Raw genomic sequence first — 25,170 nt, forward strand, 5'->3', positions numbered from 1 at the left:
ACTACTTGAAAGTTTGCTTGAAATCAAAATATACCATTTTTTGCCAAAATAACTGCCAAAATGCGCAATTCGGGCCTTTTTATCAATTTACACTTGGTTTAAGCTTGGTTTTTGTGTTTTCCCACAGACTCTTAAACTATTTTGCTGAGAACATTTTTTGCAGCGTTTTTAAAACTGAAATAAGCTTATTTTTGCAAAAAAAACAAACGTGTTTTTCAGTCGAATTTAGTGTTTTTGTCAACTTTAGCGAAAAATTTTGCAAAAATCGTACATTTCTGCCGTATTTTGGAGTTTTTAGACAGATTTCGTCGCGATCTTGTGAAAAACATGTAGTTTCAAGCTAGTTTTCAGTGCTTTTGCAGTTATCTTGGCAAAAAATGGGTAAGTCAGCGCAATTGTTTTTTTTTTTGGTTTTTAAGGTTTTGTTTGCCCAAATTTTACTGAGAACACTGTGTGTTAGCTTGTCTCCATTGTTTTTTCGCAGATTCTATCGCTGTTTTGCTGAAAACATAACGTTTCAGCTTGTTTGCATCGTTTTTGGTCGTGAAATAAGCTAATTTTTGCAAAAGGAAAAAAACCTGTTTTTCAGCCCAAATTGACATAAAGGATACAGAGGAACATTTGCTTATTGCCTTTTTTTTTTGTCCTTACTCATGAAGTTGATTTTGGCATTTCAAACAAAAACTCTGCTAGAGCATTAATTGAATGACATATCATGCACTTACTTTGAAGTAAGAACACTTTTTTTTAAAATCAGAAAAATACCTTTTTATTTTTGTTTAAGGACTGCTGGATATAACCTGTACAACCAAGATGAATTTACATTCATTATTTGTCATAACTTACACTAAATTAGAAATTCAAGTATGAAATGAGGGTACTAGCCCTTTAATAGTGTTCAAAATTTCCATATGCAGGGGTACTTGTGGCTACTGGAGAAGAATCAGTCTTTAACCCTTCACCCCCCCCCCCCAAGGGAGATAATAAGTACAGATATCCTCTTCCCTAGGGGCAACTAGCTCAAAAGTGAATGATCTCAAGGGCCCTCCAAAAACGTTTTCTACAGCAATAACTAAGCTCTACAGAAGCACACTATGCAGACAAAAGGTGTAAGAGAATCAATGAATTCTTTAATTCTTGGTCCCTCCCAGGCCAACCTACTGTACAAATCTCATGACATCTGTTCCAGTTTCATCAGTCAATTTTTCAAGCTTCAAGCTTTTCCTGCAATTATGTACTTGTTCTTGAAGCTGAAAACTAACAAGGTTCCTGTAAATTAAGTTTACATAACAACCTAACAATTTGTGAAAATCACACAAATCCCAAGCTATATCCAGAATTATGCTCTTAATAAAATAAACTTTTAAAGCAAATTGGGATTTTGCCCTAGTTCTTTTTATTTTTTTGTTACTTTTTAAATAAATTTGTATAAATAATGCTCCCCTAACTCTCCCCAAAACTTTTAGAACAGATGCAAACTCTTAAGAATGATCAAGCTTTACCTTATTATTAAAAATTTTTACATCTTAGACTACCAAGTTATCACGGAGGTTTTTTTCGGTACTTTGACCTGTTTAACACCTAAAAAGAAGAACACATACATAACACACACACAATCAGCCAGGTCAAAATGTGCTGCAGCCAACAATTTGGCCACCTACAATGAAATAGCTGCCAATTTCACACATGTCAGACTTCTATTCAGGACAAGATTTGGCCTCTGCTGCCTATTACTATTGCCAGCTTGCCTGCCACTCAAAATTTCAACTGAGATTGTACATACATACATGTGTGATTAGGTTACACGAGCGAACCTGCACTATTGAAAGAGGTCAATGAATTATAACTCAAAGAAACATTGATAAATAAAATAAATCAATAGAAATGACAAAAATTAAACTAACAACAGACAGCTCTTTTTTGGCCTTCGGGGCCTGATCAGTGCAGTGATCTTCAACTAAGTGCTTAATTTGGACATAAAACCAAAACTTGTTATGGTTAAATATTATTATTTTTCTTTCAATATTCCCATTCCAGCTGATGTATATTATTTGAATAACAAATCTTATTAGCATGTTAAAATCACCTGAGGACAAGGCATACACTTTGTGCCAAAATTGCTTTGCATCAAGTACGTTATCTAGTACTTCATTACCATCTTCAGGTATTTCTAATTTACTCTTGAAAATCACACAAATCATAAGCTATATACAGCATACAATTGGCAGCAAATTATTAAAAAGGAATGCAGTAATCTTTAATAATAAGAGTAGCTAAATAACAAATAGCCTAGTCAAAATGTGCCGGTAACCAGGGATTTGGCTTTCCACACAGAACATTTGTTAGGCGTCTAGTCTGGACAAGGTTTGGTCTCTACCTTCTGTTATTATAGCCAGCTTGCCTACTTCTAAAAAACGTTTTGACTAAGCTGAAAAAAATGTTTGAGAGAAAAATGGCCACAACAAGCCCACTTACTGCAAAATAAGAAACATAAAAGTAACACTTCAAATTAATACAGAATATAAGCCTTGCAGGATTTGGCTCTCAATAAAATTAGTTAAAATAGCCGATCTTGAGTTTAACTACTCACTCAAAATGGGCTGACAGCCTGCAATTTGGCCACCTACAATGAAGTATCTTCCACTGACTTCACACCTTTCAGACTGCTTTTCAGGATGAGGTTTGGCCTCTGCTGCCTATAATTACAACAGCCAGCTTGACTACTACTAAAGAACATTTTGACTGGGCTGTGCAAGTGTTACTAGCATATAAAAAGCACCTTCAGGTAGATTACAGCAAAGCAGACTTTGTACCAAAACACTTTGCATTAAGTACATCATTACCCTCTACAGGTATTTCTAGTTTACATGTGAAAATCCCACAAATCTCAAGGTATATTACATCATACATGTTGACAAAGCAATCAGGGGTACATTTTTCATAATAGGATGCAATGGTCTTCAGTATCAAGATTATTTGGTACCTAAATAGTAAAATGTTCGAGAGAAGAAATAATCATAAACATTTTTTCTTTCTCATCAGCATTGACTTCCAAAAGTAATGGATAATGACCACCTAAAACAAAGAAGAAATAAATCAAATTTGTGATTTCACAGGGCTTCAATACGAAACAACTATACATATCTTTTATTTCCTACCACTTACAAGTGGCAGGAATGGCTAAAATGGCCTTCACGTGAACACAACAGAATCCTATGCGTGTGTAACCATGTAGAACTATTTATTCGGTATCGAAATTACATCCCAAATGTCATGATATTTGACTGAAACTCAGCTTACCCATCTTTCGATTAGACTTCGAAACTTGCTGCTTTTTACCACCGTTTCAATGTTTTCTTGTTGTTCAAAAGGTGGTAGGGCCATTGCAGACCGTGATTTTTTTTTTACTTGAGAACCAGATCACAACACCCAAGCCTTTTCACGCTAAATATTAAACTACTGAGATTTCCTTCGCCGCCGTAAGCCGCCATTTTATCTTTCCCTGAATACTAGTTCCCAAGCTTCGAGCCCGAAGGTCTCAAACATGCACTGAAATTAATTCAGGGCCAATTTAGAAATAACGGTAATCGTTATTTTGGTGTCGAGATCATGCTGATCACAACTGAACGCACATTTACCCCTTTCCTCCGCCATCTTGAATGTTGTAAGACAGTGGAACCGAGTCCTTCTCTTTATTTAACACGTGTAAAGAGCATTGGTAAAGAGTGCCACGAAATTACTATATCCATAAATTTGGTGCCAATTTAGAAATAACGATAATCGTAATTTCGGTCTCGAGATCATGTTGAAATTTATGGATATAGTAATTTCGTGGCACTCTTTACCAATCCTCTTTACACGTGTTAAATAAAGAGAAGGACTCGGTTCCACTGTCTTACAACATTCAAGATGGCGGAGGAAAGGGGTAAATGTGCGTTCAGTTGTGATCAGCATGATCTCGACACCAAAATAACGATTACCGTTATTTCTAAATTGGCCCTGAAATAACGAATATCATAATTTCAGTGCATGTCTGAGACCTTCGGGCTCGAAGCTTGGGAACTAGTATTCAGGGAAAGATAAAATGGCGGCTTACGGCGGCGAAGGAAATCTCAGTAGTTTAATATTTAGCGTGAAAAGGCTTGGGTGTTGTGATCTGGTTCTCAAGTAAAAAAAAAATCACGGTCTGCAATGGCCCTACCACCTTTTGAACAACAAGAAAACATTGAAACGGTGTTAAAAAGCAGCAAGTTTCGAAGTCTAAACGAAAGATGGGTAAGCTGAGTTTCAGTCAAATATCATGACATTTGGGATGTAATTTCGATACCGAATAAATAGTTCTACATGGTTATACACGCATAGGATTCTGTTGTGTTCACGAGAAGGCCATTTCAGCCATTCCTGCCACTTGTAAGTGGTAGGAAATAAAAGATATGTATAGTTGTTTCGTATTGAAGCCCTGTGAAATCACAAATTTGATTTATTTCTTCTTTGTTTTAGGTGGTCATTATCCATTACTTTTGGAAGTCGATGCTGATGAGAAAGAAAAAATGTTTATGATTATTTCTTCTCTCGAACATTTTACTATTTAGGTACCAAATAATCTTGATACTGAAGATCATTGCATCCATTATGAAAAAAATTACCCTTGATTGCTTTGTCAACTGGAATGTATAATGTAATATACCTTGTGATTTGTGGGATTTTCACAAGTAAACTAGAAATACTTGAAGAGGGTAATGATGTACTTAATGCAGAGCATTTGGTACAAAGTCTGCTTTGCTGTAATCTACCTGAAGGTGCTTTTTATATGCTAGTAAGACTTGCACAGCCCAGTCAAAATGTTTTTGAGTAGTAGAAAAGCTGGCCAAACCTCTTCCTGAAAAGCAGTCTGAAAAATGTGAAGTTGGCGGAAGGTACTTCATTGTAGGCGGCCAAATTGTAAGCTGCCAGCCCATTTTGAGTGAGCAGTAAAACTCAAGATTGGCTATTTTAGCTAATTTTATTGAGAACCAAATTCCCAGCAACGGGCACAATTTTACTGGGCTATTTGTTATTTAACTACTTAGTAATATTCTTATTAAAATTTACTGCATTCCTTTCTAATAATTTGCTGTTGATTGTATGCTGTATATAGCTTATGATTTGTGTGATTTTCACAAGTAAATTAGAAATACCTGAAGATGGTAATGATGTACTAGATAATGTACTTGATGCAAAGCTATTTTGGTGCAAAGTGTGTGCCTTGTCTGTAGGTGATTTTGCATGCTAATAGGACTTGTAATTCAAATAATACACATCAGCTGGAGTGGGAATATTAAAAGAAAAATAATAATATGTAGCTATACCAAGTTTTGGTTTTATGTCCAAAGTGTGTACCTTGTCCATAGGTGATTTTGCATGCTAATAAGACTTGTAATTCAAATAATACACATCAGCTGGAGTGGGAATATTAAAAGAAAAATAATAATATTTAGCTATACCAAGTTCTGGTTTTATGTCCAAATTAAGCACTTAGTTGAAGATCACTGCACTGCTCAGGTCCAGAAGGCTGAAAGAGTACTGTCTGCTGTTAGTTTGATTTTTGTCGTTTCTATTGATTTATTTTATTTATCAATGTTTCTTTGAATTGTAATTCATTGATCTCTTTCAATAGTGCAGGTTCGCTCATGTAACCTAATCTCCCACTTATGTATGTATGTATGGATGAGCTCAGTCAAAATGTTTTTGAGTGGAAGGCAAGCTGGTGATAGTAATAGGCAGCAGAGGCTGAACCTTGTCTTGAATGGAAGTGTGAAAAGTGTGAAGTTAGCGGCAGCTATATTGTGGCAGGCAGCCAAATTGTCAGCTGTGGCACATTTTGACTGGGATGATTGTGTGTAGTATATATGTGCACTTCTTTTAGGGTGTTAAACAGGTTAAAGTACCAAGAAATCCTCTGTGATAACTTGATAATTCAAGATGTAAAAATTTTAAATAATAAGGAAAAGCTTGATCATTCTTAAGAGTTTCCATTTGTTCTGGAAATTTGGGGGAGGGTCTGGGGAGCATTATTTATACATAAATAATGTACATAAAAAGTAAAAAAAAGGCCCAAGGTAAATTCCCAATTTGTTTTAAGAGTTAATTTTATTAAGAGAAAACCCTGGATATAGCTTGGGATTTGTGTGATTTTCAAAAATTGTTAGGAACCTTGTTAATTTTCAGCTTCAAGAACACAAGTACATAATCTTTAGTGCAGCCCTCTTTTCTCCCCGCCATTATTCTAATTTTTTTATCAAGTTTCCTTTTTCTTGTGTTCAATTAATTTATTGTCTTTACAGGTGAAATTTTAATATCTGCTAGCACAATTATCTCTGCTAAGAGTGTCTACCATCACTCTTGCCGGTCTCAAGCCCAAAACGCTGCAAACTAGCTGAAACTACATGTATTTCGTAAAATTGCCATGAAATCTATCTAAAAACACCAAAATCCGGCAGAACGCACGAGTTTTTGCCAAATTTTACGCAAAAGTTGACAAAAGCGCTCAATTCGACCTGAAAAACACTTTTTTTTTTTTTTTTTCAAAAGTCAGCCTATTTTACATTCAAAAGCACGATGTCTTTAACAAAATAGGGATACAATCCATGTGAAAACACTTATTCCAGCTAAAACGCAGTGTTCTCAGTAAAATTTGGGGAAAAAACGCGTAAAAACCGTCAGAAACACAACAAATTGGGCTGATTTTACCCACTTTTTGTGTAAATAGCTGCCAAAACCCTCTAAACTAGCTGGAACTACATATTTTTCACAAGATCGCCATAAAATCTTGAAACGTTGCTTTAGGGACCTTTATGCCTCCAAAACGAGTTTTTACTTTAAAAAAAATGGAATGAACAAAGATGTTAAAGGGGAAAAAGCTGTGAGAAAGGAGAAGTTTAGTGTTGCTGTTTGATATGCCGCCCAGATATATCAATTTATTAATTTAACGCCTTTAGCCGTGGGCAGAAGTTTTTCTCTAGACTAAGAGGACCCTCCCTATGTTGACGAACCTCAATAACTCGTTGATTTTACTGTTTTTACACAGATTTGATTTTAACCATATTCGCCAAAATAACTGCCAAAACACGGCAAACCAGTATCTCGGCCAAGAGCGATATTGGCCATTTCACACATCCTTATTAGATATGAATTTTATTAAAGATTGTCATTCTAGCATATGTTGGCTAGTTACCACAGGTTTCTTGATTTTCATGGGAAAGTGGCATTGGTTGGTACCATGACCAATCTCCTCGACTTTCCCATGATTTTCATAGGATGCTAGCGACCCATACTTCGAACCTCAGTTGTTTGTTTGTTTTTTTTACATTGGCGCGAGTTTCACAACTTTCTTGTGGTTTGGCATTGACTCAGAGTTGGGCTTATTTTTATGGCTAATCCATCGGCGACTTTCTCATGATTTTCTTGGGTTCTCAACAGTGACACGCACTTTGGAACCATAATTTTATAAATATGTCAACACTGGCAAATACTGCTAAAATCTACACTCTACTAAACTCCATGTACCACAATATCCACACAACTGCGTGTGCCTACTTGAAAATCCTAACCCTAACCCTAAAACTATCCAGTTAGCCTAGTATTGTATTGCTGGTTTGAGTGACTTAACTGGCTCAAATGATCCAGCTGCTTAAAAATCTAAGCACAGAGTAAGTTTAAAAGATTCAATTTTGTAAGGTTTCGAAACAGTTCCAAAATTAACATGCACATAGCTCAGTGTAAAACATCGAAGCTTCTAGGACTTCTTATGATTCCTACGAACGTACACACCTAATGCACGTCAATTTGCCTTTGTTGTCCTCGAACGATCACGTCTTCATGGTAACGTTGTGTAAGAACTGTACAGCACTTTATAAATATATGTTTTACCTGACGGCAAAAGTTTGAATCCTTACAAGGAAACGTAACGGAAACAGGCGATGATAATATTCCGTTGACAGAAATGCAACGGAAACGTGTCGTCATATTTCCGTTCAGGAATCATAACGGAAACATAACAGGTCCAAGGAAGAAGTGAATGATGTGGAAACATAGAGTTTCATTTTTCCGAATTACGGAATCATGCTATTTCGTCCTGTGCTCACTCTAACTCTGTGCTATCCTAAACCTAACCCAAACCCCAAACCAATCCTAAGCTATGGTAAAGGGTTTAAGTCAGGGTTGAGGATAGGGTTAGGGCAGGAGCCCATTACCTGGTTAGGGTTAGAGTTTGGGTTGCTTCGGGTCAGAGGGGTTTAGTGTTACAATCAGGGTTAGGGCTAGGGTAAAATTATGCTTAGAGTTAGCGGGGTTTAGTGTTAGAATTAGGGTTAAGGCTAGGATGAGGCTATGCTTAGGGTTGGCGTTAATATTTTTCTACAAGCATTCAATTGCAGGGTTTTTGGTATTGTGTTTGTAAATTTCAGTAACTACTTGAAAGTTTACTGAAAAACAAACGATAGGCCGACTGGTACACTTACAGGATAGATAGAGAAGGTTGGGGTTAGGGTTAGGGTTAGGGTTAGGTCTAGGTTAAGGGCTATAGGTTAGGGTTTAGGGTTTAGGGTTAGGTTTTAGGGTTATGGTGTGGGGCTAGGGTTAGGGTTAGGGTTTAGGCTTAGTGTTAGGGTTAGAGGGTCTGCGGTTGAGGTTAGGGCTAGGGTGAAGGTTTGGGGTTAGGGTTTGGGGGTAGGGTTTGTGTTTAGGGTAAGGGTGTAAGCCTCTTCAAAAATATTTTTAAGAAGATTTTGTCACCTTTTTCACTTAAATAACCACCTGAAGAATTTTGACCAGTTAGATTATTTGAAGCGGTTGGATTAATTTTGATTGGGGTTTAATAACTTTTAGTAGTTGGATGATTATTTTTACCAGTTGAACCACTGTAATATGCTGGATCTTTTTAACTAATGTTACCATCCTTACCTGAATTATTTGAACCAATTTCACTGGTTACACATGCATTATCCAGTTAGACCATTTCAACTGGTTGGATTATTTAAACCAGTTTGTCCATTTTAGATATTGGCATCATTTTATCAAGTTGGATCATGTTAACCAGTCGCACCATTTTACTAAGTGAGATCGTTTCTTCCGATTGGACCATGTCACGTATTTAAAACCTTTTCACCGTTTAAACCATTTTATCTTGTTTTGGCTGGTTGGACCATGTTAACCAGTTGCATCATTTTGACTGGAGTGAAAAGTTCCGTTCTTAACCCGAGCCCTAACCCTAACCCGGGGTTAGGGTTAGGGTTAGGATAGCTCGCAGCTAGAGTTAGGGCTTGGGTAGGGTGGGATTATGATTAGGCTGAGGGTCACAATTTTTTCTGAAAACATCCAATTTTTTTTGGTATTGTGTTTGGCTCTAAACTTTAACAACTACTTGAAAGTTTGCTTGAAATCAAAATATACCATTTTTTTCCAAAATAACTGCCAAAATGTGCAATTCGGGCCTTTTTATCAATTTACACTTGGTTTAAGCTTGGTTTTTGTGTTTTCCCACAGACTCTTAAACTATTTTGCTGAGAACATTTTTTGCAGCGTTTTTAAAACTGAAATAAGCTTATTTTTGCAAAAAAAAACAAACGTGTTTTTCAGTCGAATTTAGTGTTTTTGTCAACTTTAGCGAAAAATTTTGCAAAAATCGTACATTTCTGCCGTATTTTGGAGTTTTTAGACAGATTTCGTCGCGATCTTGTGAAAAACATGTAGTTTCAAGCTAGTTTTCAGTGTTTTGGCAGTTATCTTGGCAAAAAATGGGTAAGTCAGCCCAATTGTTTTTTTTTTTTGGTTTTTAAGGTTTTGTTTGCCCAAATTTTACTGAGAACACTGTGTGTTAGCTTGTCTCCATTGTTTTTTCGCAGATTCTATCGCTGTTTTGCTGAAAACATAACGTTTCAGCTTGTTTGCATCGTTTTTGGTCGTGAAATAAGCTAATTTTTGCAAAAGGAAAAAAACCTGTTTTTCAGCCCAAATTGACATAAAGGATACAGAGGAACATTTGCTTATTGCCTTTTTTTTTTGTCCTTACTCATGAAGTTGATTTTGGCATTTCAAACAAAAACTCTGCTAGAGCATTAATTGAATGACATATCATGCACTTACTTTGAAGCAAGAACACTTTTTTTTTAATTCAGAAAAATACCTTTTTATTTTTTTTTAAGGACTGCTGGATATAAACTGTACAACCAAGATGAATTTACATTCATTATTTGTCATAACTTACACTAAATTAGAAATTCAAGTATGAAATGAGGGTACTAGCCCTTTAATAGTGTTCAAAATTTCCATATGCAGGGGTACTTGTGGCTACTGGAGAAGAATCAGTCTTTAACCCTTCACCCCCCCCCCCCCAAGGGAGATAATAAGTACAGATATCCCCTTCCCTAGGGGCAACTAGCTCAAAAGTGAGTGATCTCAAGGGCCCTCCAAAAACGTTTTCTACAGCAATAACTAAGCTCTACAGAAGCACACTATGCAGACAAAAGGTGTAAGAGAATCAATGAATTCTTTAATTCTTGGTCCCTCCCAGGCCAACCTATTGTACAAATCTCATGACATCTGTTCCAGTTTCATCAGTCAATTTTTCAAGCTTCAAGCTTTTCCTGCAATTATGTACTTGTTCTTGAAGCTGAAAACTAACAAGGTTCCTGTAAATTAAGTTTACATAACAACCTAACAATTTGTGAAAATCACACAAATCCCAAGCTATATCCAGAATTATGCTCTTAATAAAATAAACTTTTAAAGCAAATTGGGATTTTGCCCTAGTTCTTTTTATTTTTTTGTTACTTTTTAAATACATTTGTATAAATAATGCTCCCCTAACTCTCCCCAAAACTTTTAGAACAGATGCAAACTCTTAAGAATGATCAAGCTTTACCTTATTATTAAAAATTTTTACATCTTAGACTACCAAGTTATCACGGAGGTTTTTTTCGGTACTTTGACCTGTTTAACACCTAAAAAGAAGAACACATACATAACACACACACAATCAGCCAGGTCAAAATGTGCTGCAGCCAACAATTTGGCCACCTACAATGAAATAGCTGCCAATTTCACACATGTCAGACTTCTATTCAGGACAAGATTTGGCCTCTGCTGCCTATTACTATTGCCAGCTTGCCTGCCACTCAAAATTTCAACTGAGATTGTACATACATACATGTGGGATTAGGTTACACGAGCGAACCTGCACTATTGAAAGAGGTCAATGAATTATAACTCAAAGAAACATTGATAAATAAAATAAATCAATAGAAATGACAAATATTAAACTAACAGCAGACAGCTTGTTGTTGGCCTTCGGGGCCTGATCAGTGCAGTGATCTTCAACTAGGTGCTTAATTTGGACATAAAACCAAAACTTGTTATGGTTAAATATTATTATTTTTCTTTCAATATTCCCATTCCAGCTGATGTATATTATTTGAATAACAAATCTTATTAGCATGTTAAAATCACCTGAGGACAAGGCATACACTTTGTGCCAAAATTGCTTTGCATCAAGTACGTTATCTAGTACATCATTACCATCTTCAGGTATTTCTAATTTACTCTTGAAAATCACACAAATCATAAGCTATATACAGCATACAATTGGCAGCAAATTATTAAAAAGGAATGCAGTAATCTTTAATAATAAGAGTAGCTAAATAACAAATAGCCTAGTCAAAATGTGCCGGTAACCAGGGATTTGGCTTTCCACACAGAACATTTGTCAGGCGTCTAGTCTGGACAAGGTTTGGTCTCTACCTTCTGTTACTATAGCCAGCTTGCCTACTTCTAAAAAACGTTTTGACTAAGCTGAAAAAAATGTTTGAGAGAAAAATGGCCACAACAAGCCCACTTACTGCAAAATAAGAAACATAAAAGTAACACTTCAAATTAATACAGAATATAAGCCTTGCAGGATTTGGCTCTCAATAAAATTAGTTAAAATAGCCGATCTTGAGTTTAACTACTCACTCAAAATGGGCTGACAGCCTGCAATTTGGCCACCTACAATGAAGTATCTTCCACTGACTTCACACCTTTCAGACTGCTTTTCAGGATGAGGTTTGGCCTCTGCTGCCTATAATTACAACAGCCAGCTTGACTACTACTAAAGAACATTTTGACTGGGCTGTGCAAGTGTTACTAGCATATAAAAAGCACCTTCAGGTAGATTACAGCAAAGCAGACTTTGTACCAAAACACTTTGCATTAAGCACATCATTACCCTCTACAGGTATTTCTAGTTTACATGTGAAAATCCCACAAATCTCAAGGTATATTACATCATACATGTTGACAAAGCAATCAGGGGTACATTTTTCATAATAGGATGCAATGGTCTTCAGTATCAAGATTATTTGGTACCTAAATAGTAAAATGTTCGAGAGAAGAAATAATCATAAACATTTTTTCTTTCTCATCAGCATCGACTTCCAAAAGTAATGGATAATGACCACCTAAAACAAAGAAGAAATAAATCAAATTTGTGATTTCACAGGGCTTCAATACGAAACAACTATACATATCTTTTATTTCCTACCACTTACAAGTGGCAGGAATAGCTGAAATGGCCTTCACGTGAACACAACAGAATCCTATGCGTGTATAACCATGTAGAACTATTTATTCGGTATCGAAATTACATCCCAAATGTCATGATATTTGACTGAAACTCAGCTTACTTTGCATGAGGATATGTATGTGCGCCAAGATGGCTGCCGCTTACTGTCGTCGTTGTTGTTTTTTTAAGCTTTTGTGCTTTGTTACCTTGTTCGTTCAGTATCTTGACAAGCACAATTCAATCTGTTCGCCTCCATCTACCTTTAAAGGCCCTTTTAGCGTCAGTCGAAAGCTATTTTCTGCTTCTCGCTGCGGTCAAGACCTTGCTGTTGCAAGACGCTCAACTAAGTTACCGATCACCAAATGGTCAAAGCATGGTTCGACGGTTGCTGCTCTGTCCGAAAGAGGTTTCATCAAGGACCTATCTATTGCAGTGGATGTTGAAATTAACCCGGGTCCGGAAAATTTTAACTACATGCCGACTGCTTCACTTCAAACTTCAAGACCTAGATTTTCTTTCAGTCGACGTAATTTATTTCAACTTCGCTCCTGTTGTCCTAAGGTTAAACTGGATTATTATCTTATTCATCGCTTAAAGTCATTGGGAATTTATAGAGCTAGAGGTCGTAGAGCTGGTGTTAATTCTAGATTTGGATCTCGTCAACAACATCACAAGATTCCAGTTCGTGTCACTGACCACTGTTTTTTATCAACGACCAAACGCGCACGACTTCGACCCAAGGATACAAATTTGCATTTCATTTCTACTCACTCTTCTTCTTTACCCCGAATAATCCCCAAATGTATGGTCATTAATGCAAGATCACTTGTGAAAGTTGATGCTGCTTCTGCTTTGCATATGGAATTGCACTCAAACAACTGCGATATTTGCATCATCTCCGAGACATGGCTTAAACCAAATTTTCCATCTCATCTCGTTTGTCCGAAGGATTACTCAATTTTGCGAAAGGATAGAACTGACCGGTCAGGCGGTGGTGTTGCTATTGTCTGTAGGAGCGATTGGTTGTTGGAACGATTAGACAGCGTTTTTTATAATGCCTTTGAATGTTTGTGGGCTAAAATTACAACTCCCAACTCAAGCTTTTATGTGGCTGCTGTTTATCATCCTCCAGATCCGCCATATTGTCCTGATGATTTATTGGAACATCTAACAAATAGTTGTGATCATTTATTGACTGGTAATCCTAACAGCAACCTTATAATTTGTGGTGACCTCAATCAGCTAGATTACAATGATTTTCTTACACAACTAAATTTATTCCAGATGGTAAATACACCGACAAGAAAGAACAAAATTTTGGATGTTTTGATTACTAACGTCCCACATTTTTGGAGGAAAGTATCGGTCACACAAGGACTAGTTCGATCTGACCACTCTGTGGTCCTGGTATATCCCAGAATCCCACTTAAGGCTGAAAGGAAAACTGTGATGTTCAGAGATGTTCGTGATCATCATAAACTGGATATGGATAAACTGTTGAAGTTTCATAACTGGGACAATGTTTATCAATGCGGAGATGTGAATGGAAAACTTAATCTTTTTTGTACCAAGATTAAGTCCATGTTTGATGAGTGTTTTCCGGGTATATCAGTACGTGTGTCTAATAGGGACCCCCCGTTCTTTTCTCCTCTAATCAAACATCTACTGGACCAACGGCGAAAATTGATTCGGCGAAGTAACATGTCAGGAAATTCTGTTTCGATTGAGATCCAAACTCTTCAAGAGAAAATCAACAAGTTGATCAGAGATAATCAAGTTCGAGCAGTTAAAGGGAATTTTGAGAAACATAGTGCAGGATCCAAATCTTGGTGGTCAACAGTCAATTCCCTGACAGGAAGGAAGTCTACCAACTCGCAAGTAAGCTCAATTATCTCCCCGAGCGAGATCAATAATTTTTTCTGTTCCATTAACACTGATCCCCTTTATAAACCCATTGACACTGTCACTATCCCGGAATCAAGCGAGATGCCTGTTTTAACGGTCTCCAGTGTTACCAGGAGTCTACTGAAATTAAAAAGAACTGCCTCTGGTCCAGATGGAATCCCGTACTGGTTTTGGAAAGAGTTTGCGTACGACCTCGCTCCTGTTGTTACCCATATTTTCAACTGTTCTCTGGAAAATCACATTGTGCCTGATCTTTGGAAATTGGCCGACATAACTCCCTTGCCTAAAGAGCCCAACTTTAAAAATTGCACACAGTTGCGGCCTATTTCGCTGACTAATGTAATAATGAGGGTTTTTGAACGTCTTGTATACAGACAAGAATTATCTCAATATATGAAGAACTTCATTAGCTTCGACCAGTTTGCATACCGCAAAGGCCACAATACGACAATGGCCTTAATTAAGTGTCAATATGCTTGGCTGAAATGGCTTGAGTCGGGTTTTGATTGTGTTAGAATCTTCTCTTTTGATTTCAGCAAAGCTTTTGATTCGGTCCCTCATGATATCCTCTGCTCTAAGTTGAAAACACTTGATATAAATCCATACGTGACCAATTGGATTATTAGTTTTTTACAGAACAGGAAACAAAGAGTTGTTGTTGATGCCATTGTCACGGACTATGTAAATATCAATAGAGGTGTCCCTCAGGGGACAGTTTTAGGCCCTATACTATTTTCTATTATGGTCAATGATATTAAGGCCATTCTACCAAATCAGAATTTACTTGTGAAATATGCTGATGATTTAACATTAAGTATTCCAGTAAAATCGCTGGCTAATAACGGCAATTTAGCAGCTGAGGAGGTCCGATCGATCGTCGCATGGACATCTGCTAATCGTATGCAACTAAACTTCAAGAAAACGTGGGAGATGCTTCTTAGAGGCAAATCCACTAAGGCCTTACCTGCTCCTCTGGTTTCTATAGAGCGTAAACCATGTCTGAAGTTGTTGGGTGTAACTTTTCAATCTGATCCGTGTAACTGGGATTTACATTTTGATAATATTATATCGAAAGCCAGTAGTCGTCTGTACATCTTACGTGTTTGTAAATTCTATGGACTGCCGCTGGATCATCTTCATCTTCTCTTTATCAGTCTTATTCTACCTATATTTACATATGCTGTAGAAGTATGGGGCTGCGCGTATTATCATAAGTATCTGAGTCGCATAGACAGGCTGTTCAAGAGAGCTTTTAAGCTTGGCTACTGTAAAGAGCTTTTTTCGATTGAAAATATTATTATTCTAAAAGATAAGAAGTTGTGGGCCAAGATCACCGACAGCGATTTTCCAACAGCTTTAGATGACCTTTTGCCACCAGAGCGAACAATGGATACGCTACGTAAGAGGCGCCATAATTATATTCTCCCGCTTGTCAGAACTGAACGTTTCAAAAGGACCTTTATTAATAGATGTTTGTTCTCTTATTAGTTATTCAGTTAGTAATTTAGTTAGTTTATTAGTTTTATACTTGCTGATTTCATATCATTGTAACTAAACACGTTTGTTGTTTAGAGTGCTTAATAAAGACTTATTATTATTATTATTATTACCCATCTTTCGTTTAGACTTCGAAACTTGCTGCTTTTTACCACCGTTTCAATGTTTTCTTGTTGTTCAAAAGGTGGTAGGGCCATTGCAGACCGTGATTTTTTTTTTACTTGAGAACCAGATCACAACACCCAAGCCTTTTCACGCTAAATATTAAACTACTGAGATTTCCTTCGCCGCCGTAAGCCGCCATTTTATCTTTCCCTGAATACTAGTTCCCAAGCTTCGAGCCCGAAGGTCTCAGACATGCACTGAAATTATGATATTCGTTATTTCAGGGCCAATTTAGAAATAACGATAATCGTTATTTTGGTGTCGAGATCTTGCTGATCACAACTGAACGCACATTTACCCCTTTCCTCCGCCATCTTGAATGTTGCAAGACAGTGGAACCGAGTCCTTCTCTTTATTTAACACGTTTAAAGAGGATTGGTAAAGAGTGCCACGAAATTACTATATCCAGCCATAGTTAGTTGAATGATCCAGCAGAGGGGCATTTTGTTGCGCATGTCTGGTAAATTTTAGTTTGATACGAGAAACCGCTGGTATGCGCCTGCGTCGGTTTCCCTTTCGAGAATCACGAAAGAAAAGAAGCAGTAAAATACGTCGGAAAAAACAATGGTTCGAGTATTTGAGACAACCTTTCTTCTCATTTTTTCTTCTGTAACGTAGATGGAAGCGGCAAATCCTTGAAATTATTGTGTGATGTGTGGAAGGAAGTTATTTTCAGAATGCAAAAGATTGTTCGAGTCTTGTCTCGTGATTGTCTGGGCGATCGATGAAGATGATGTTATTTTTGAAGGATGCAAGTGGCCTGTCGAAGAGTACAAAAGAATTGGATAGTATACTTTTATCGTGTCATTGCTATCTCAAGTTATCGGTGATCATTTGAAGTACTCGCCTTTCTGTAAGCGTTTTTTAGAACTTCAACTGTACTGCTAGTGCAGTGTACCTCCAATTTTGGCAAAAATGTAAAGTTTACAGAGGTTAATGTTTTGTTTCAAAAGTTTTTTTTTTGACATGAATCACAACCGGCAGGGCCGATTACCAAAATAAAAAAGGTCAATGTCGAGTAAAGAAAAGTAAGACAATGCTAATGCTAGAGATATGGTAGCTCCATCTGGTTAGAAATGGAGGAATAATTATGGATTTTATCAGAGTAAGATAAAGTCTTTTCAATCATTAGTCTCGGAAATATCATCAGATATGATCGATGATGTGGGGAAATTGTGAAAGAAAACAAGTACTACTTTGGGCTTCCAGTTGTAAGATGAATAGTTAAATCAATTATTACCCAGTGAAAATCACTATCATTTATCATTTCAACTGCACAAAAAAATCATATACACTCTTTGCAACCTTATTCTCCAACCTATTAAATTACAAGAGTTGTGTGACAATTTGATGGTCTGAAAAGACTCTTACACATGCTAAACAACAAAGAACCAGTAAGGCTGATATTTAACAGTGAGGGTAAAAAAAAAAAGAAAAGCCTTTTCTTTTCAGGAATAAGACTTAGTGAGGTCAGATTAAACTAATGTGAAGAGGTTTGTTGATCTGCTTATGAAAATTGATGCTTTACATCTATCAGATTTTAGAGAAATGAGACCTAAGTCAAAAGGGGACTTTGATATTGCATATTCTGCAGTAATGGGCATCAGCTTGGATGCCTATTTGCAGAAATTAATAGTTTTCAAGCCAGGGGTTTGGCTGTGCTAATTTTAAGGCAGAAAATCATAAATCAGTCGCTTAAGAAATTTTTAGCTCTGCCTGGAAGCTCAAACACTGTTATGGAACAGGACAATATTTCACCTGATCACTCCTCATATTGTTTTCCCATGAAATTTGGACAAAACTTTCAAAAAACTTTATTGGTAATTTTATAGTTGCAAAAAAAGGTATAGACACAAGTTGCATATAGCATAAGTTAGTTGAGGCAAGTTGTGTGGAGAGAACAAAAGATTGATAATTTATACCAGTAGTAAGCTTCTGGTACTAATGACATTCTCTTGAATGCCAGCTTGCCACAGCAAATGTCACACCTATCCTTTCTGTCAATAGTACTGACCATATGTAGTGGGGTCACTTCACATCTCCCTAAACAGCAGAGAACACAATAGTTAATTCCAATCATCAGTGTCAATAATTAAGAAATAAAAATTGAAGGATCAAGACTTATCTGGCAAAGAGAAATACAAGTCAAACTGGTTTGAAGACATTTTAACCCAAAATTCGTTTTCAAATATGACAGAAATACTGTAGTTCACATTCTAAAGAAAGAGAGTTCCAGCCCCTTGAGTAATTATTCATTTATTGTATCGCTCACCTCATGTTTTAGGAACCAGAGAAAGTTAGATAATTTTAATCTGCGAGTTTTATAGCACACTTCGACTCAAAATTCATTTCGTATGGCAGAAGTATTCTACTGAAATAAACAAGACAGAATGAAGCTGACGCCATCCGTTTCGAATAACACATGAACATGAAGAAAACGGCACCAGTTTAAACTCATGAGACAAAGCCCACGGATTTTTTTGAGGTAAATGAACTGGTTAGACCGAAGGCTAAATAAATAAACAATGAACTGACAGTGGTGAGAGATTTGGGGGCCATGTGATAAAACAAGTTCTACCGAAGTTTATCCTCTAGTTAGCCCTTCAAGCCCAAAAGGGCAATCAGAAAAATTCTCACAAAAACACAGCAAAAAAATTAGATAAAACCGCAGATGATCGAGGCAAGACTATAAACTTTGTTAAGACGCATGCCTACGTACCAAGTACAACAGACTTGGAGAGCAAAATGGCCAAAGACAGTTGTGAGCCATGACTTTGAAAATCCACCTCAACCTCCCAAAAACGAATTCGCCGAAGGTTATAGAAAGAGCAACTCAATCCTGAAGCTGGAACATTTTTTTAAGCCTTGTGTCCAATGGGACAACAAAGAGAAAGAAGATAAGATGTTATTTGAAGTGATTTGAAGCTTGGGGGCCACCTCGAACTTAACGTAATTTTATTTCAAAGTTGAAGTAAAATAAGATCAAATTGTAAACTACCTTCTATTATCGTAAGGAATATCTCACGATCGCCTCCACACATCACTTCGTGATTTATAGAAGTAAGACATCAACATCTTAAGACTAACCTTCAAGGTTTGTAGTCTCATGTGCACATCTTGATCGTCAGCAAATCAAATCTCAAACTTCAAGTTTTCGACTTTTTTTCGCGTTTTGTTCGCACTTTGATCATTAAAATATCCTCATCCGAAGAGCCAGCAAACTCCACAAGTATCCACAGAGTTAGAAATGGTAGTAAACTTGTCATACTCTTCCATTCCTCTCCAAAAAATATCACAGAAAGGTGTCGATCGCTCAGTTGAAAACCCGCAAAAGCGCGCTGAAAATATCAAAATGGCGCCGAACGCGCCGAACAAATTTTCTTGGCGCATGCGCAACAAAATGCCCCTCTGCTACTATATCCATAAATTTGGTGCCAATTTAGAAATAACGATAATCGTAATTTCGGTCTCGAGATCATGTTGATTAGATTACAGCCGACATTTCAGTACACTCAAAGATCGCGTAAATTGGATGATGATCTCCAATGAAGAACAACTTAAGATTGTTGTTCTGTGGTACTTTTTTTTTTTTCATGTGGGTATGCTGCTGGAGCTAAAAAGAAGAAGGATCTATAAACTAATGTTGAGGTATGTGAAGAGATTGAAATCTCAGACAAGCTTCTTGCGCTTAAATTAGTTTCTTTGTGATCGATCGGGTGCTAATTTCTGCAATTTTGAATTTGGATTTTATCTTTCTTCGAAAAAAAGCGAGCATTTATTAAGTCTGTGAAATCGATATTATTTGAGGGAAAATTCACGAAATTTGTCCTGATAACCTACCCGCGCGGATTTTGTTATGCAGTCGAGAAAATTAGAAGCTTATGTTTTTAATTTTGCATACTTACGGTACGTACGGGAGGAGTTTGGGTGAACTTTATGGCAAAATATGTTATACTGAAAAAAAATCGATATTCGTTGGTCAGCCAAAAGTGGGTAAGCTAAAGGTTGTTGTTGAAATATCGATTAAACTGTTGATATGTATTGTGTATGCCAGTTGATAACACTTCTGTGGTAAATGTGAACGAGAGGATTAGTCCTTCGCAGGCGAAAGATACTAAAATATCACGCGATATTTTTATTTTGTCCTTTTATCGCGGTATTTGTTTCATCGATATTTAAAATAATATTTTTTCAAGCGCTCCACACGGAGAAAAAGTGGAAAATTAAATAACTAAGAACATTTTTGCTTTTTTTGTTCAAATACATGCACACTACATAATAGTCTGGGCTATTTGAGAAGGAGTGTCACGACAGGTGGTCTAAAGTGATGCTAGAAATTAATAATTTATTACAAATCTCGTCTCCTGGCAGCAGTGATTAGGTTAATATCATGGCGTTGATCTTCTAGTTTACATGAAATATAATTTGTAAGGACTTAAAAGCATAGATCTCAACTGGTTCACATGTGATTCATACAACGTAACTCATACAATGTAACAATGAATTATATTCATACATATACCAATCTAATAAGCACAAGATTTTAATTGTAATATGTATCAGAGAAATAGTATGATTTGTGCATTTCTGAAGAGTAGTTCAAATACCTGACTGTGTATATATTGTTGAATTAAGACAAACAGAATGGAGTTGAGAGGGGATTAATTCCTACAGTCTCATTAAAACATTCACTGGATTTTTCATTCAAAGTATGGTGTTGAAACTCAGTAGAATATGAGTGACACAACAATTTTGTTCAGAATATTCTCAAAATAGTTGAAAACAAAAAAAAAGCTTGGGCCACTATAATTTTAGCATTAGAAGAGGTGGTCTGCACAGTAATCTGAATATCCTCTGCTCTGTGATGGCTTTTGGTGTTCTTTTCAATGAACTATTTTATTGCTAAATTTGAAAACTGGTGGGCAATGGACATAATCAAGTAGATTGTGTTAAATTAGATGAGTATTGTAAATATAATTAAGTGAGGGGGTAAAATCAAATCCAAGGACATTCCTTAAATTCCCTCTAGGGTTTGCACAGAATGCAGTTATTTAATTTCTTAAATTATAGAAATTTTCACACTAATCAGGAAAGAATGCAAAAACGAAGACGTATTAGTCTAGATGAAATTTTGAGTTTTCAGTTCTTTTTCTAGTTTAGAAGCTTCTAGTAGAGCTAGTAAATATGTTATCATTATCTTTCTGCACTTGTTGGTTTTATATCAGAAATCTCAGTCCTTGAATATTTTAACTGCTGACTTGTGTGTAATTACCATATGGACAGACTTTCCATGAAGTATTCTATATAAAATCATATGATCTTTCTATTTCAGTACATGCCTGCTACCTGTGAGGACAAAGCAGATAATGGCGACATTGTGTCTGTTCACTACACAGTATGTACATATATGACTTTCATGTTGTCTGCTTCTTACTTGAAAGCATTACAGTGAATTCCTAAGGAAAGGATGTGCTCACATCCTTACATTTTTCAAGCCAGAAATTTGAACCAAAATTGTTGTAACCACTTGGGTGCCAAGCTGTTATAAGTAAATAGAATTTGGCATCCTCTCCCTTTAGCTTTCTGTTATCATTTTAAATTAGACTGCCTAAACAAAAAGACAAAAATAAACCGTCAAAATAAAAAATAAAAAAAACTAACAATAGCACAAAGTAAACAACAACAAAAAGTAAAAACCTGTTCTCAATTCTTATTAAAAATGTAGCTATTGCAAATGTTTGAATTTCCTTAATTTTTCAATGAACTCTTATAGAGTACACTGGTGAATGGACAAATGTTCGACTCATTTCTGGCAAAAGGAAGGGAGCCACTTGAGTTCCAGTTGGGCGAAGGGAAGGTTATCAAAGGTAACTTGCATCAGGACCTCTGATTATTTTGCTATACTATCAGGATGATTTAATTTCGGATTCATAAAGCCATTAAGCCAAAGTTATCAGTCAAATGCTCTCTAGAGCCAAAAAGGTAAAACATTTTAAAATCATGAGCTGACGAGAACACAGTTTGGCAACAATTAAATTGCATAAAGCATGAGAAAACTCAAGTGAGCACTTGACTGGCAATTGGTTTTATTTTTTAATCTGATATGTTGAGAATATGGAGCAAGTGTTCTTGGCCAATCACATAGAAACATGAAGTATTAAACCATAAAATCAAACATGGTTACTGTCAATACTTATACAAAGTCAAATAAAAATTGTTCTAATTGCAAGATTTTGACTTCTTTTACTATCTGGTTTCTGACTCTTTTCTAAAAGTTCCTAGTTAACCTTTTCACTCCCATGAGTGACCAAGACAGAATTTCTCCTTACTATATCTGTACCATACAAGTGATGAGAATTAAGAAAAATATCAATTATGGGATTACTAATTGATCCAATACCAAATTCTCCAAACTGGCATAATGAGAATCATTTGGCAGACTGTAAGGAGAATTGCTAAAGAAATCTTGGGAGTTAAAGGGTTAAAACAATTTTAGAGATGCTAAGATATCCCAATTCTTCATTTCATGTGAATGAAGTATTCTCTTGACTTATGATTTGGGAATTATTTAGGTACTATAGTTTTGCTTACTATGTGACATTTTGTTGGTCATGTATACATACATAGTGAGGTATAAAAATTATAGGAGGATACATTAAAAGCTAAACTAGAAAGGAACCACTGTGTCCTCAGTCAAGTCTGCTAGTGAATTTGATCATATGAGGTTACCTTTTGTGATATCTAATGTAGTGAGCATCATTGAAAATAAAAACCAAAGTGTGATTACTGTATAGTGATTTTAGACATATGAAATTCATATGTTTGCACTGCGGTGAAGAAACGAATTTAAGAGATCCTTGCAGCTAAGAACACTACTGAACTAGTAGCTGAAAATGGGACCTGAGAAAAATTCAGGCCTGTAGGGGATTTGAACCCATGACCTCTGCGATACCAGTGCAGCGCTCTACCAACTGAGCTAACAAGCCATCTGGGAGCAGGTCAATATGTTGGGTCCAAATAAACCATCCAGGTGATGAATAATAATGACTTCCAATATTTTGAGTTCTTTTACCTGGCTGGTAATACTTTTTTTAAAAGCTCTCAGTTAAAGCCCTTTTAGAGATGTTAAGATTTCCCAAATTGTGATTTTATGTGAACTGCAGTGACAGAAAGTTCACCACTTTACAAGTAATTGCCACCTTAATTTTTTACCCTTATTTCTGTAATTTTTTTTTTTTACAGGTTGGGAGATGGGTATAAAAGGAATGTGCATAGGGTAAGATTTAGAAATATTACAGTATGCGTAGAATGATTTTAGATATATGAAATTCATATATTTGCACTGCAGCGAAGAGATGAAATTAAAGGATCCTCGCAGCTAAGAACTCTACTGAAATGAGTAGTTGAAAATAGGACCTGGAAAAAAATTCAGGCTCGTACTGGATTTGAACCCATGACCTCTGTGATACCGGTGCAGTGCTCTACCAACTGAGAGCTGGTCAATATGTTGGGTCCAAATATACCATCCAAGTGCTATACATACTACAGTATGTGATAAAAAACAACAATAAGGTCAAATATTTTCATCATGAGCAGGTTTTTGTCATTAGCAATTACTGCCATTGAGGAAGGGACTTCTTCTAAAGTGGGTCTTAGCTTAGCAGGATTTCCTCAAGTGAAAAAAAAATACCTGCTTAAAATTTTACTTCTAAGTGACAAGTTGGGGTGCAAAAAATTGTGCCCATGGATTGATACTATTTTCCAAGGTCTATTAATTTGAAATAAGCTATTTGCAAACATAACTGACAACAAGACTGGCATGGCAACTTTTAAGTAAAACTCCCTTTGGGCTTCATAGCCCCTTACTGTCTTAACTGCCTTTCTTATTCTTCTTTTCACATTGTTTATTCTCTACAAGTAAATTCAAAAACCCCTTTTGGTTGATCATTTTTGTAGCTCCCTCAAATGAGTTTAAAGAAGCAGTGCTCAGGCTGATATTTTTCAACAGTCCTCGATTCTATTTTTTCTCTTTTCAGTGAAAAGAGAAAATTGATCATCCCTCCTCACCTAGGGTACGGAGCTCGTGGAATTCAGAATGTTATTCCTCGTAAGTAAATGTTGATTGTAAAAATGATCATGGAGGAACAAAGGGGGCCTGTAAATACAGAAAATGGCACGAGCGGAAGTGCAAGTCCTGATTTATTACACAAGTGATATTTGGGAAATTTACTTAACCCTTTAACTCCCAAGATCTGATCGTTAATTCTCCCCTGTAGCTGCTACACATTTCCTTATAAATTAGTTATGAGAACTTGATGCTAGATCAAGATAGCAGCTTCTACCTGATAAGTTTGAATATTCTCATTACCTGTTTGCTGAAGAATGTATGGATATTGTAGGGAGAAGTTTTGTGTTGATCCCTTCTGGGAGTTAAAGGGTTAATTGAACTTGGACGATCACAACATTTCAGAACGTCACAAGCAGCCATTAATCATTAAATGCAAAAGCAGTTTGTATGATTTTTGATTTTTAAGTCGTTTTCCAAATCTCTTTGTATGTCCTCAGTCACACATTACTTAGAATAAGAAATTTCCAACGAGTTGGAAAATGCTAATATTTTCTTTGTAATGGCAATTTGATAAAATAATTATGACATTTCAACCAAGTTTAAAGTTTTTTGAAATATTTAGAACTTAGCATTTCTTGTTTGTCTTTAATTCTGAGCACATGCAATATGTAAATCCTGTGTTGCAATCTATAACTTATTTTATTGAGCATGAGTCATTGACCAGTCATGATTGAGATATCTGTTGGATATGTGGTATAGCCAAATAGGGAAAAAAATTTCTTTTAAATTTCTTGTTATAACACGGAATGGGAATGGTCAAGAAGCCTTTCCTTTTCGCTCCCTTTGCAAGATTTCTACCCAGCCCCATTTTTCATTATGCAGATAGTTTATGGAAAAAGAAAATAATGGCAGAAACAATATTTTGCCTTTAGGACTACAACTTTGATTTGTTTTAGAA

The 25,170-nt window shown here is 36.2% G+C and overlaps 1 protein-coding gene and 4 long non-coding RNA genes across 7 annotated transcripts in view; 2 read left to right on the forward strand and 3 right to left on the reverse strand.

Annotated features, from left to right (window-relative positions):
* Nucleotides 1–1,110: 1,110 nt before the first annotated feature.
* LOC149053564 (uncharacterized) lies at nucleotides 1,111–3,811 on the reverse strand. The gene is made up of 2 exons (XR_016185712.1): nucleotides 3,301–3,811; nucleotides 1,111–3,075 (listed from the first exon to the last, which is right to left on the reverse strand). It is a non-coding gene; the product is annotated as an uncharacterized LOC149053564 (long non-coding RNA).
* LOC149053565 (uncharacterized) lies at nucleotides 3,803–5,998 on the forward strand. 2 transcript variants are annotated; one of them, XR_016185699.1, is made up of 3 exons: nucleotides 3,821–4,275; nucleotides 4,501–5,255; nucleotides 5,391–5,998. It is a non-coding gene; the product is annotated as an uncharacterized LOC149053565 (long non-coding RNA). The 2 variants fall into 2 exon arrangements; XR_016185698.1 differs by lacking the exon at nucleotides 5,391–5,998 and having other exon boundaries at nucleotides 3,803–4,275; nucleotides 4,501–5,339.
* Nucleotides 5,999–11,394: 5,396 nt separating this feature from the next.
* On the reverse strand, nucleotides 11,395–16,511 carry LOC149053566 (uncharacterized). The gene is made up of 2 exons (XR_016185708.1): nucleotides 16,093–16,511; nucleotides 11,395–12,473 (listed from the first exon to the last, which is right to left on the reverse strand). It is a non-coding gene; the product is annotated as an uncharacterized LOC149053566 (long non-coding RNA).
* Nucleotides 16,512–17,934: 1,423 nt separating this feature from the next.
* On the reverse strand, nucleotides 17,935–19,621 carry LOC149053567 (uncharacterized). Of its 2 annotated transcripts, XR_016185674.1 has the most exons (3): nucleotides 19,232–19,530; nucleotides 18,864–18,936; nucleotides 17,935–18,187 (listed from the first exon to the last, which is right to left on the reverse strand). It is a non-coding gene; the product is annotated as an uncharacterized LOC149053567 (long non-coding RNA). The 2 variants fall into 2 exon arrangements; XR_016185675.1 differs by lacking the exon at nucleotides 18,864–18,936 and having other exon boundaries at nucleotides 19,232–19,621.
* A 5-nt stretch (nucleotides 19,622–19,626) lies between these two features.
* Nucleotides 19,627–25,170, forward strand: part of LOC149053568 (peptidyl-prolyl cis-trans isomerase FKBP11-like) — a 5,872-nt gene continuing 328 nt past the window's right edge. The window contains exons 1-4 of the mRNA XM_089203124.1: nucleotides 19,627–19,792; nucleotides 21,477–21,539; nucleotides 23,387–23,420; nucleotides 24,181–24,251. Of these exons, the coding sequence (XP_089059250.1) occupies nucleotides 23,395–23,420; nucleotides 24,181–24,251 (97 nt within the window). The 5' untranslated portion in view covers nucleotides 19,627–19,792; nucleotides 21,477–21,539; nucleotides 23,387–23,394. The remainder of the gene's footprint in view (nucleotides 19,793–21,476; nucleotides 21,540–23,386; nucleotides 23,421–24,180; nucleotides 24,252–25,170) is intronic.

The sequence above is a fragment of the Pocillopora damicornis genome, chromosome 1, assembly GCF_964200805.1.
Source record: "Pocillopora damicornis chromosome 1, jaPocDami1.2, whole genome shotgun sequence".
NCBI lineage: Eukaryota > Metazoa > Cnidaria > Anthozoa > Scleractinia > Pocilloporidae > Pocillopora > Pocillopora damicornis.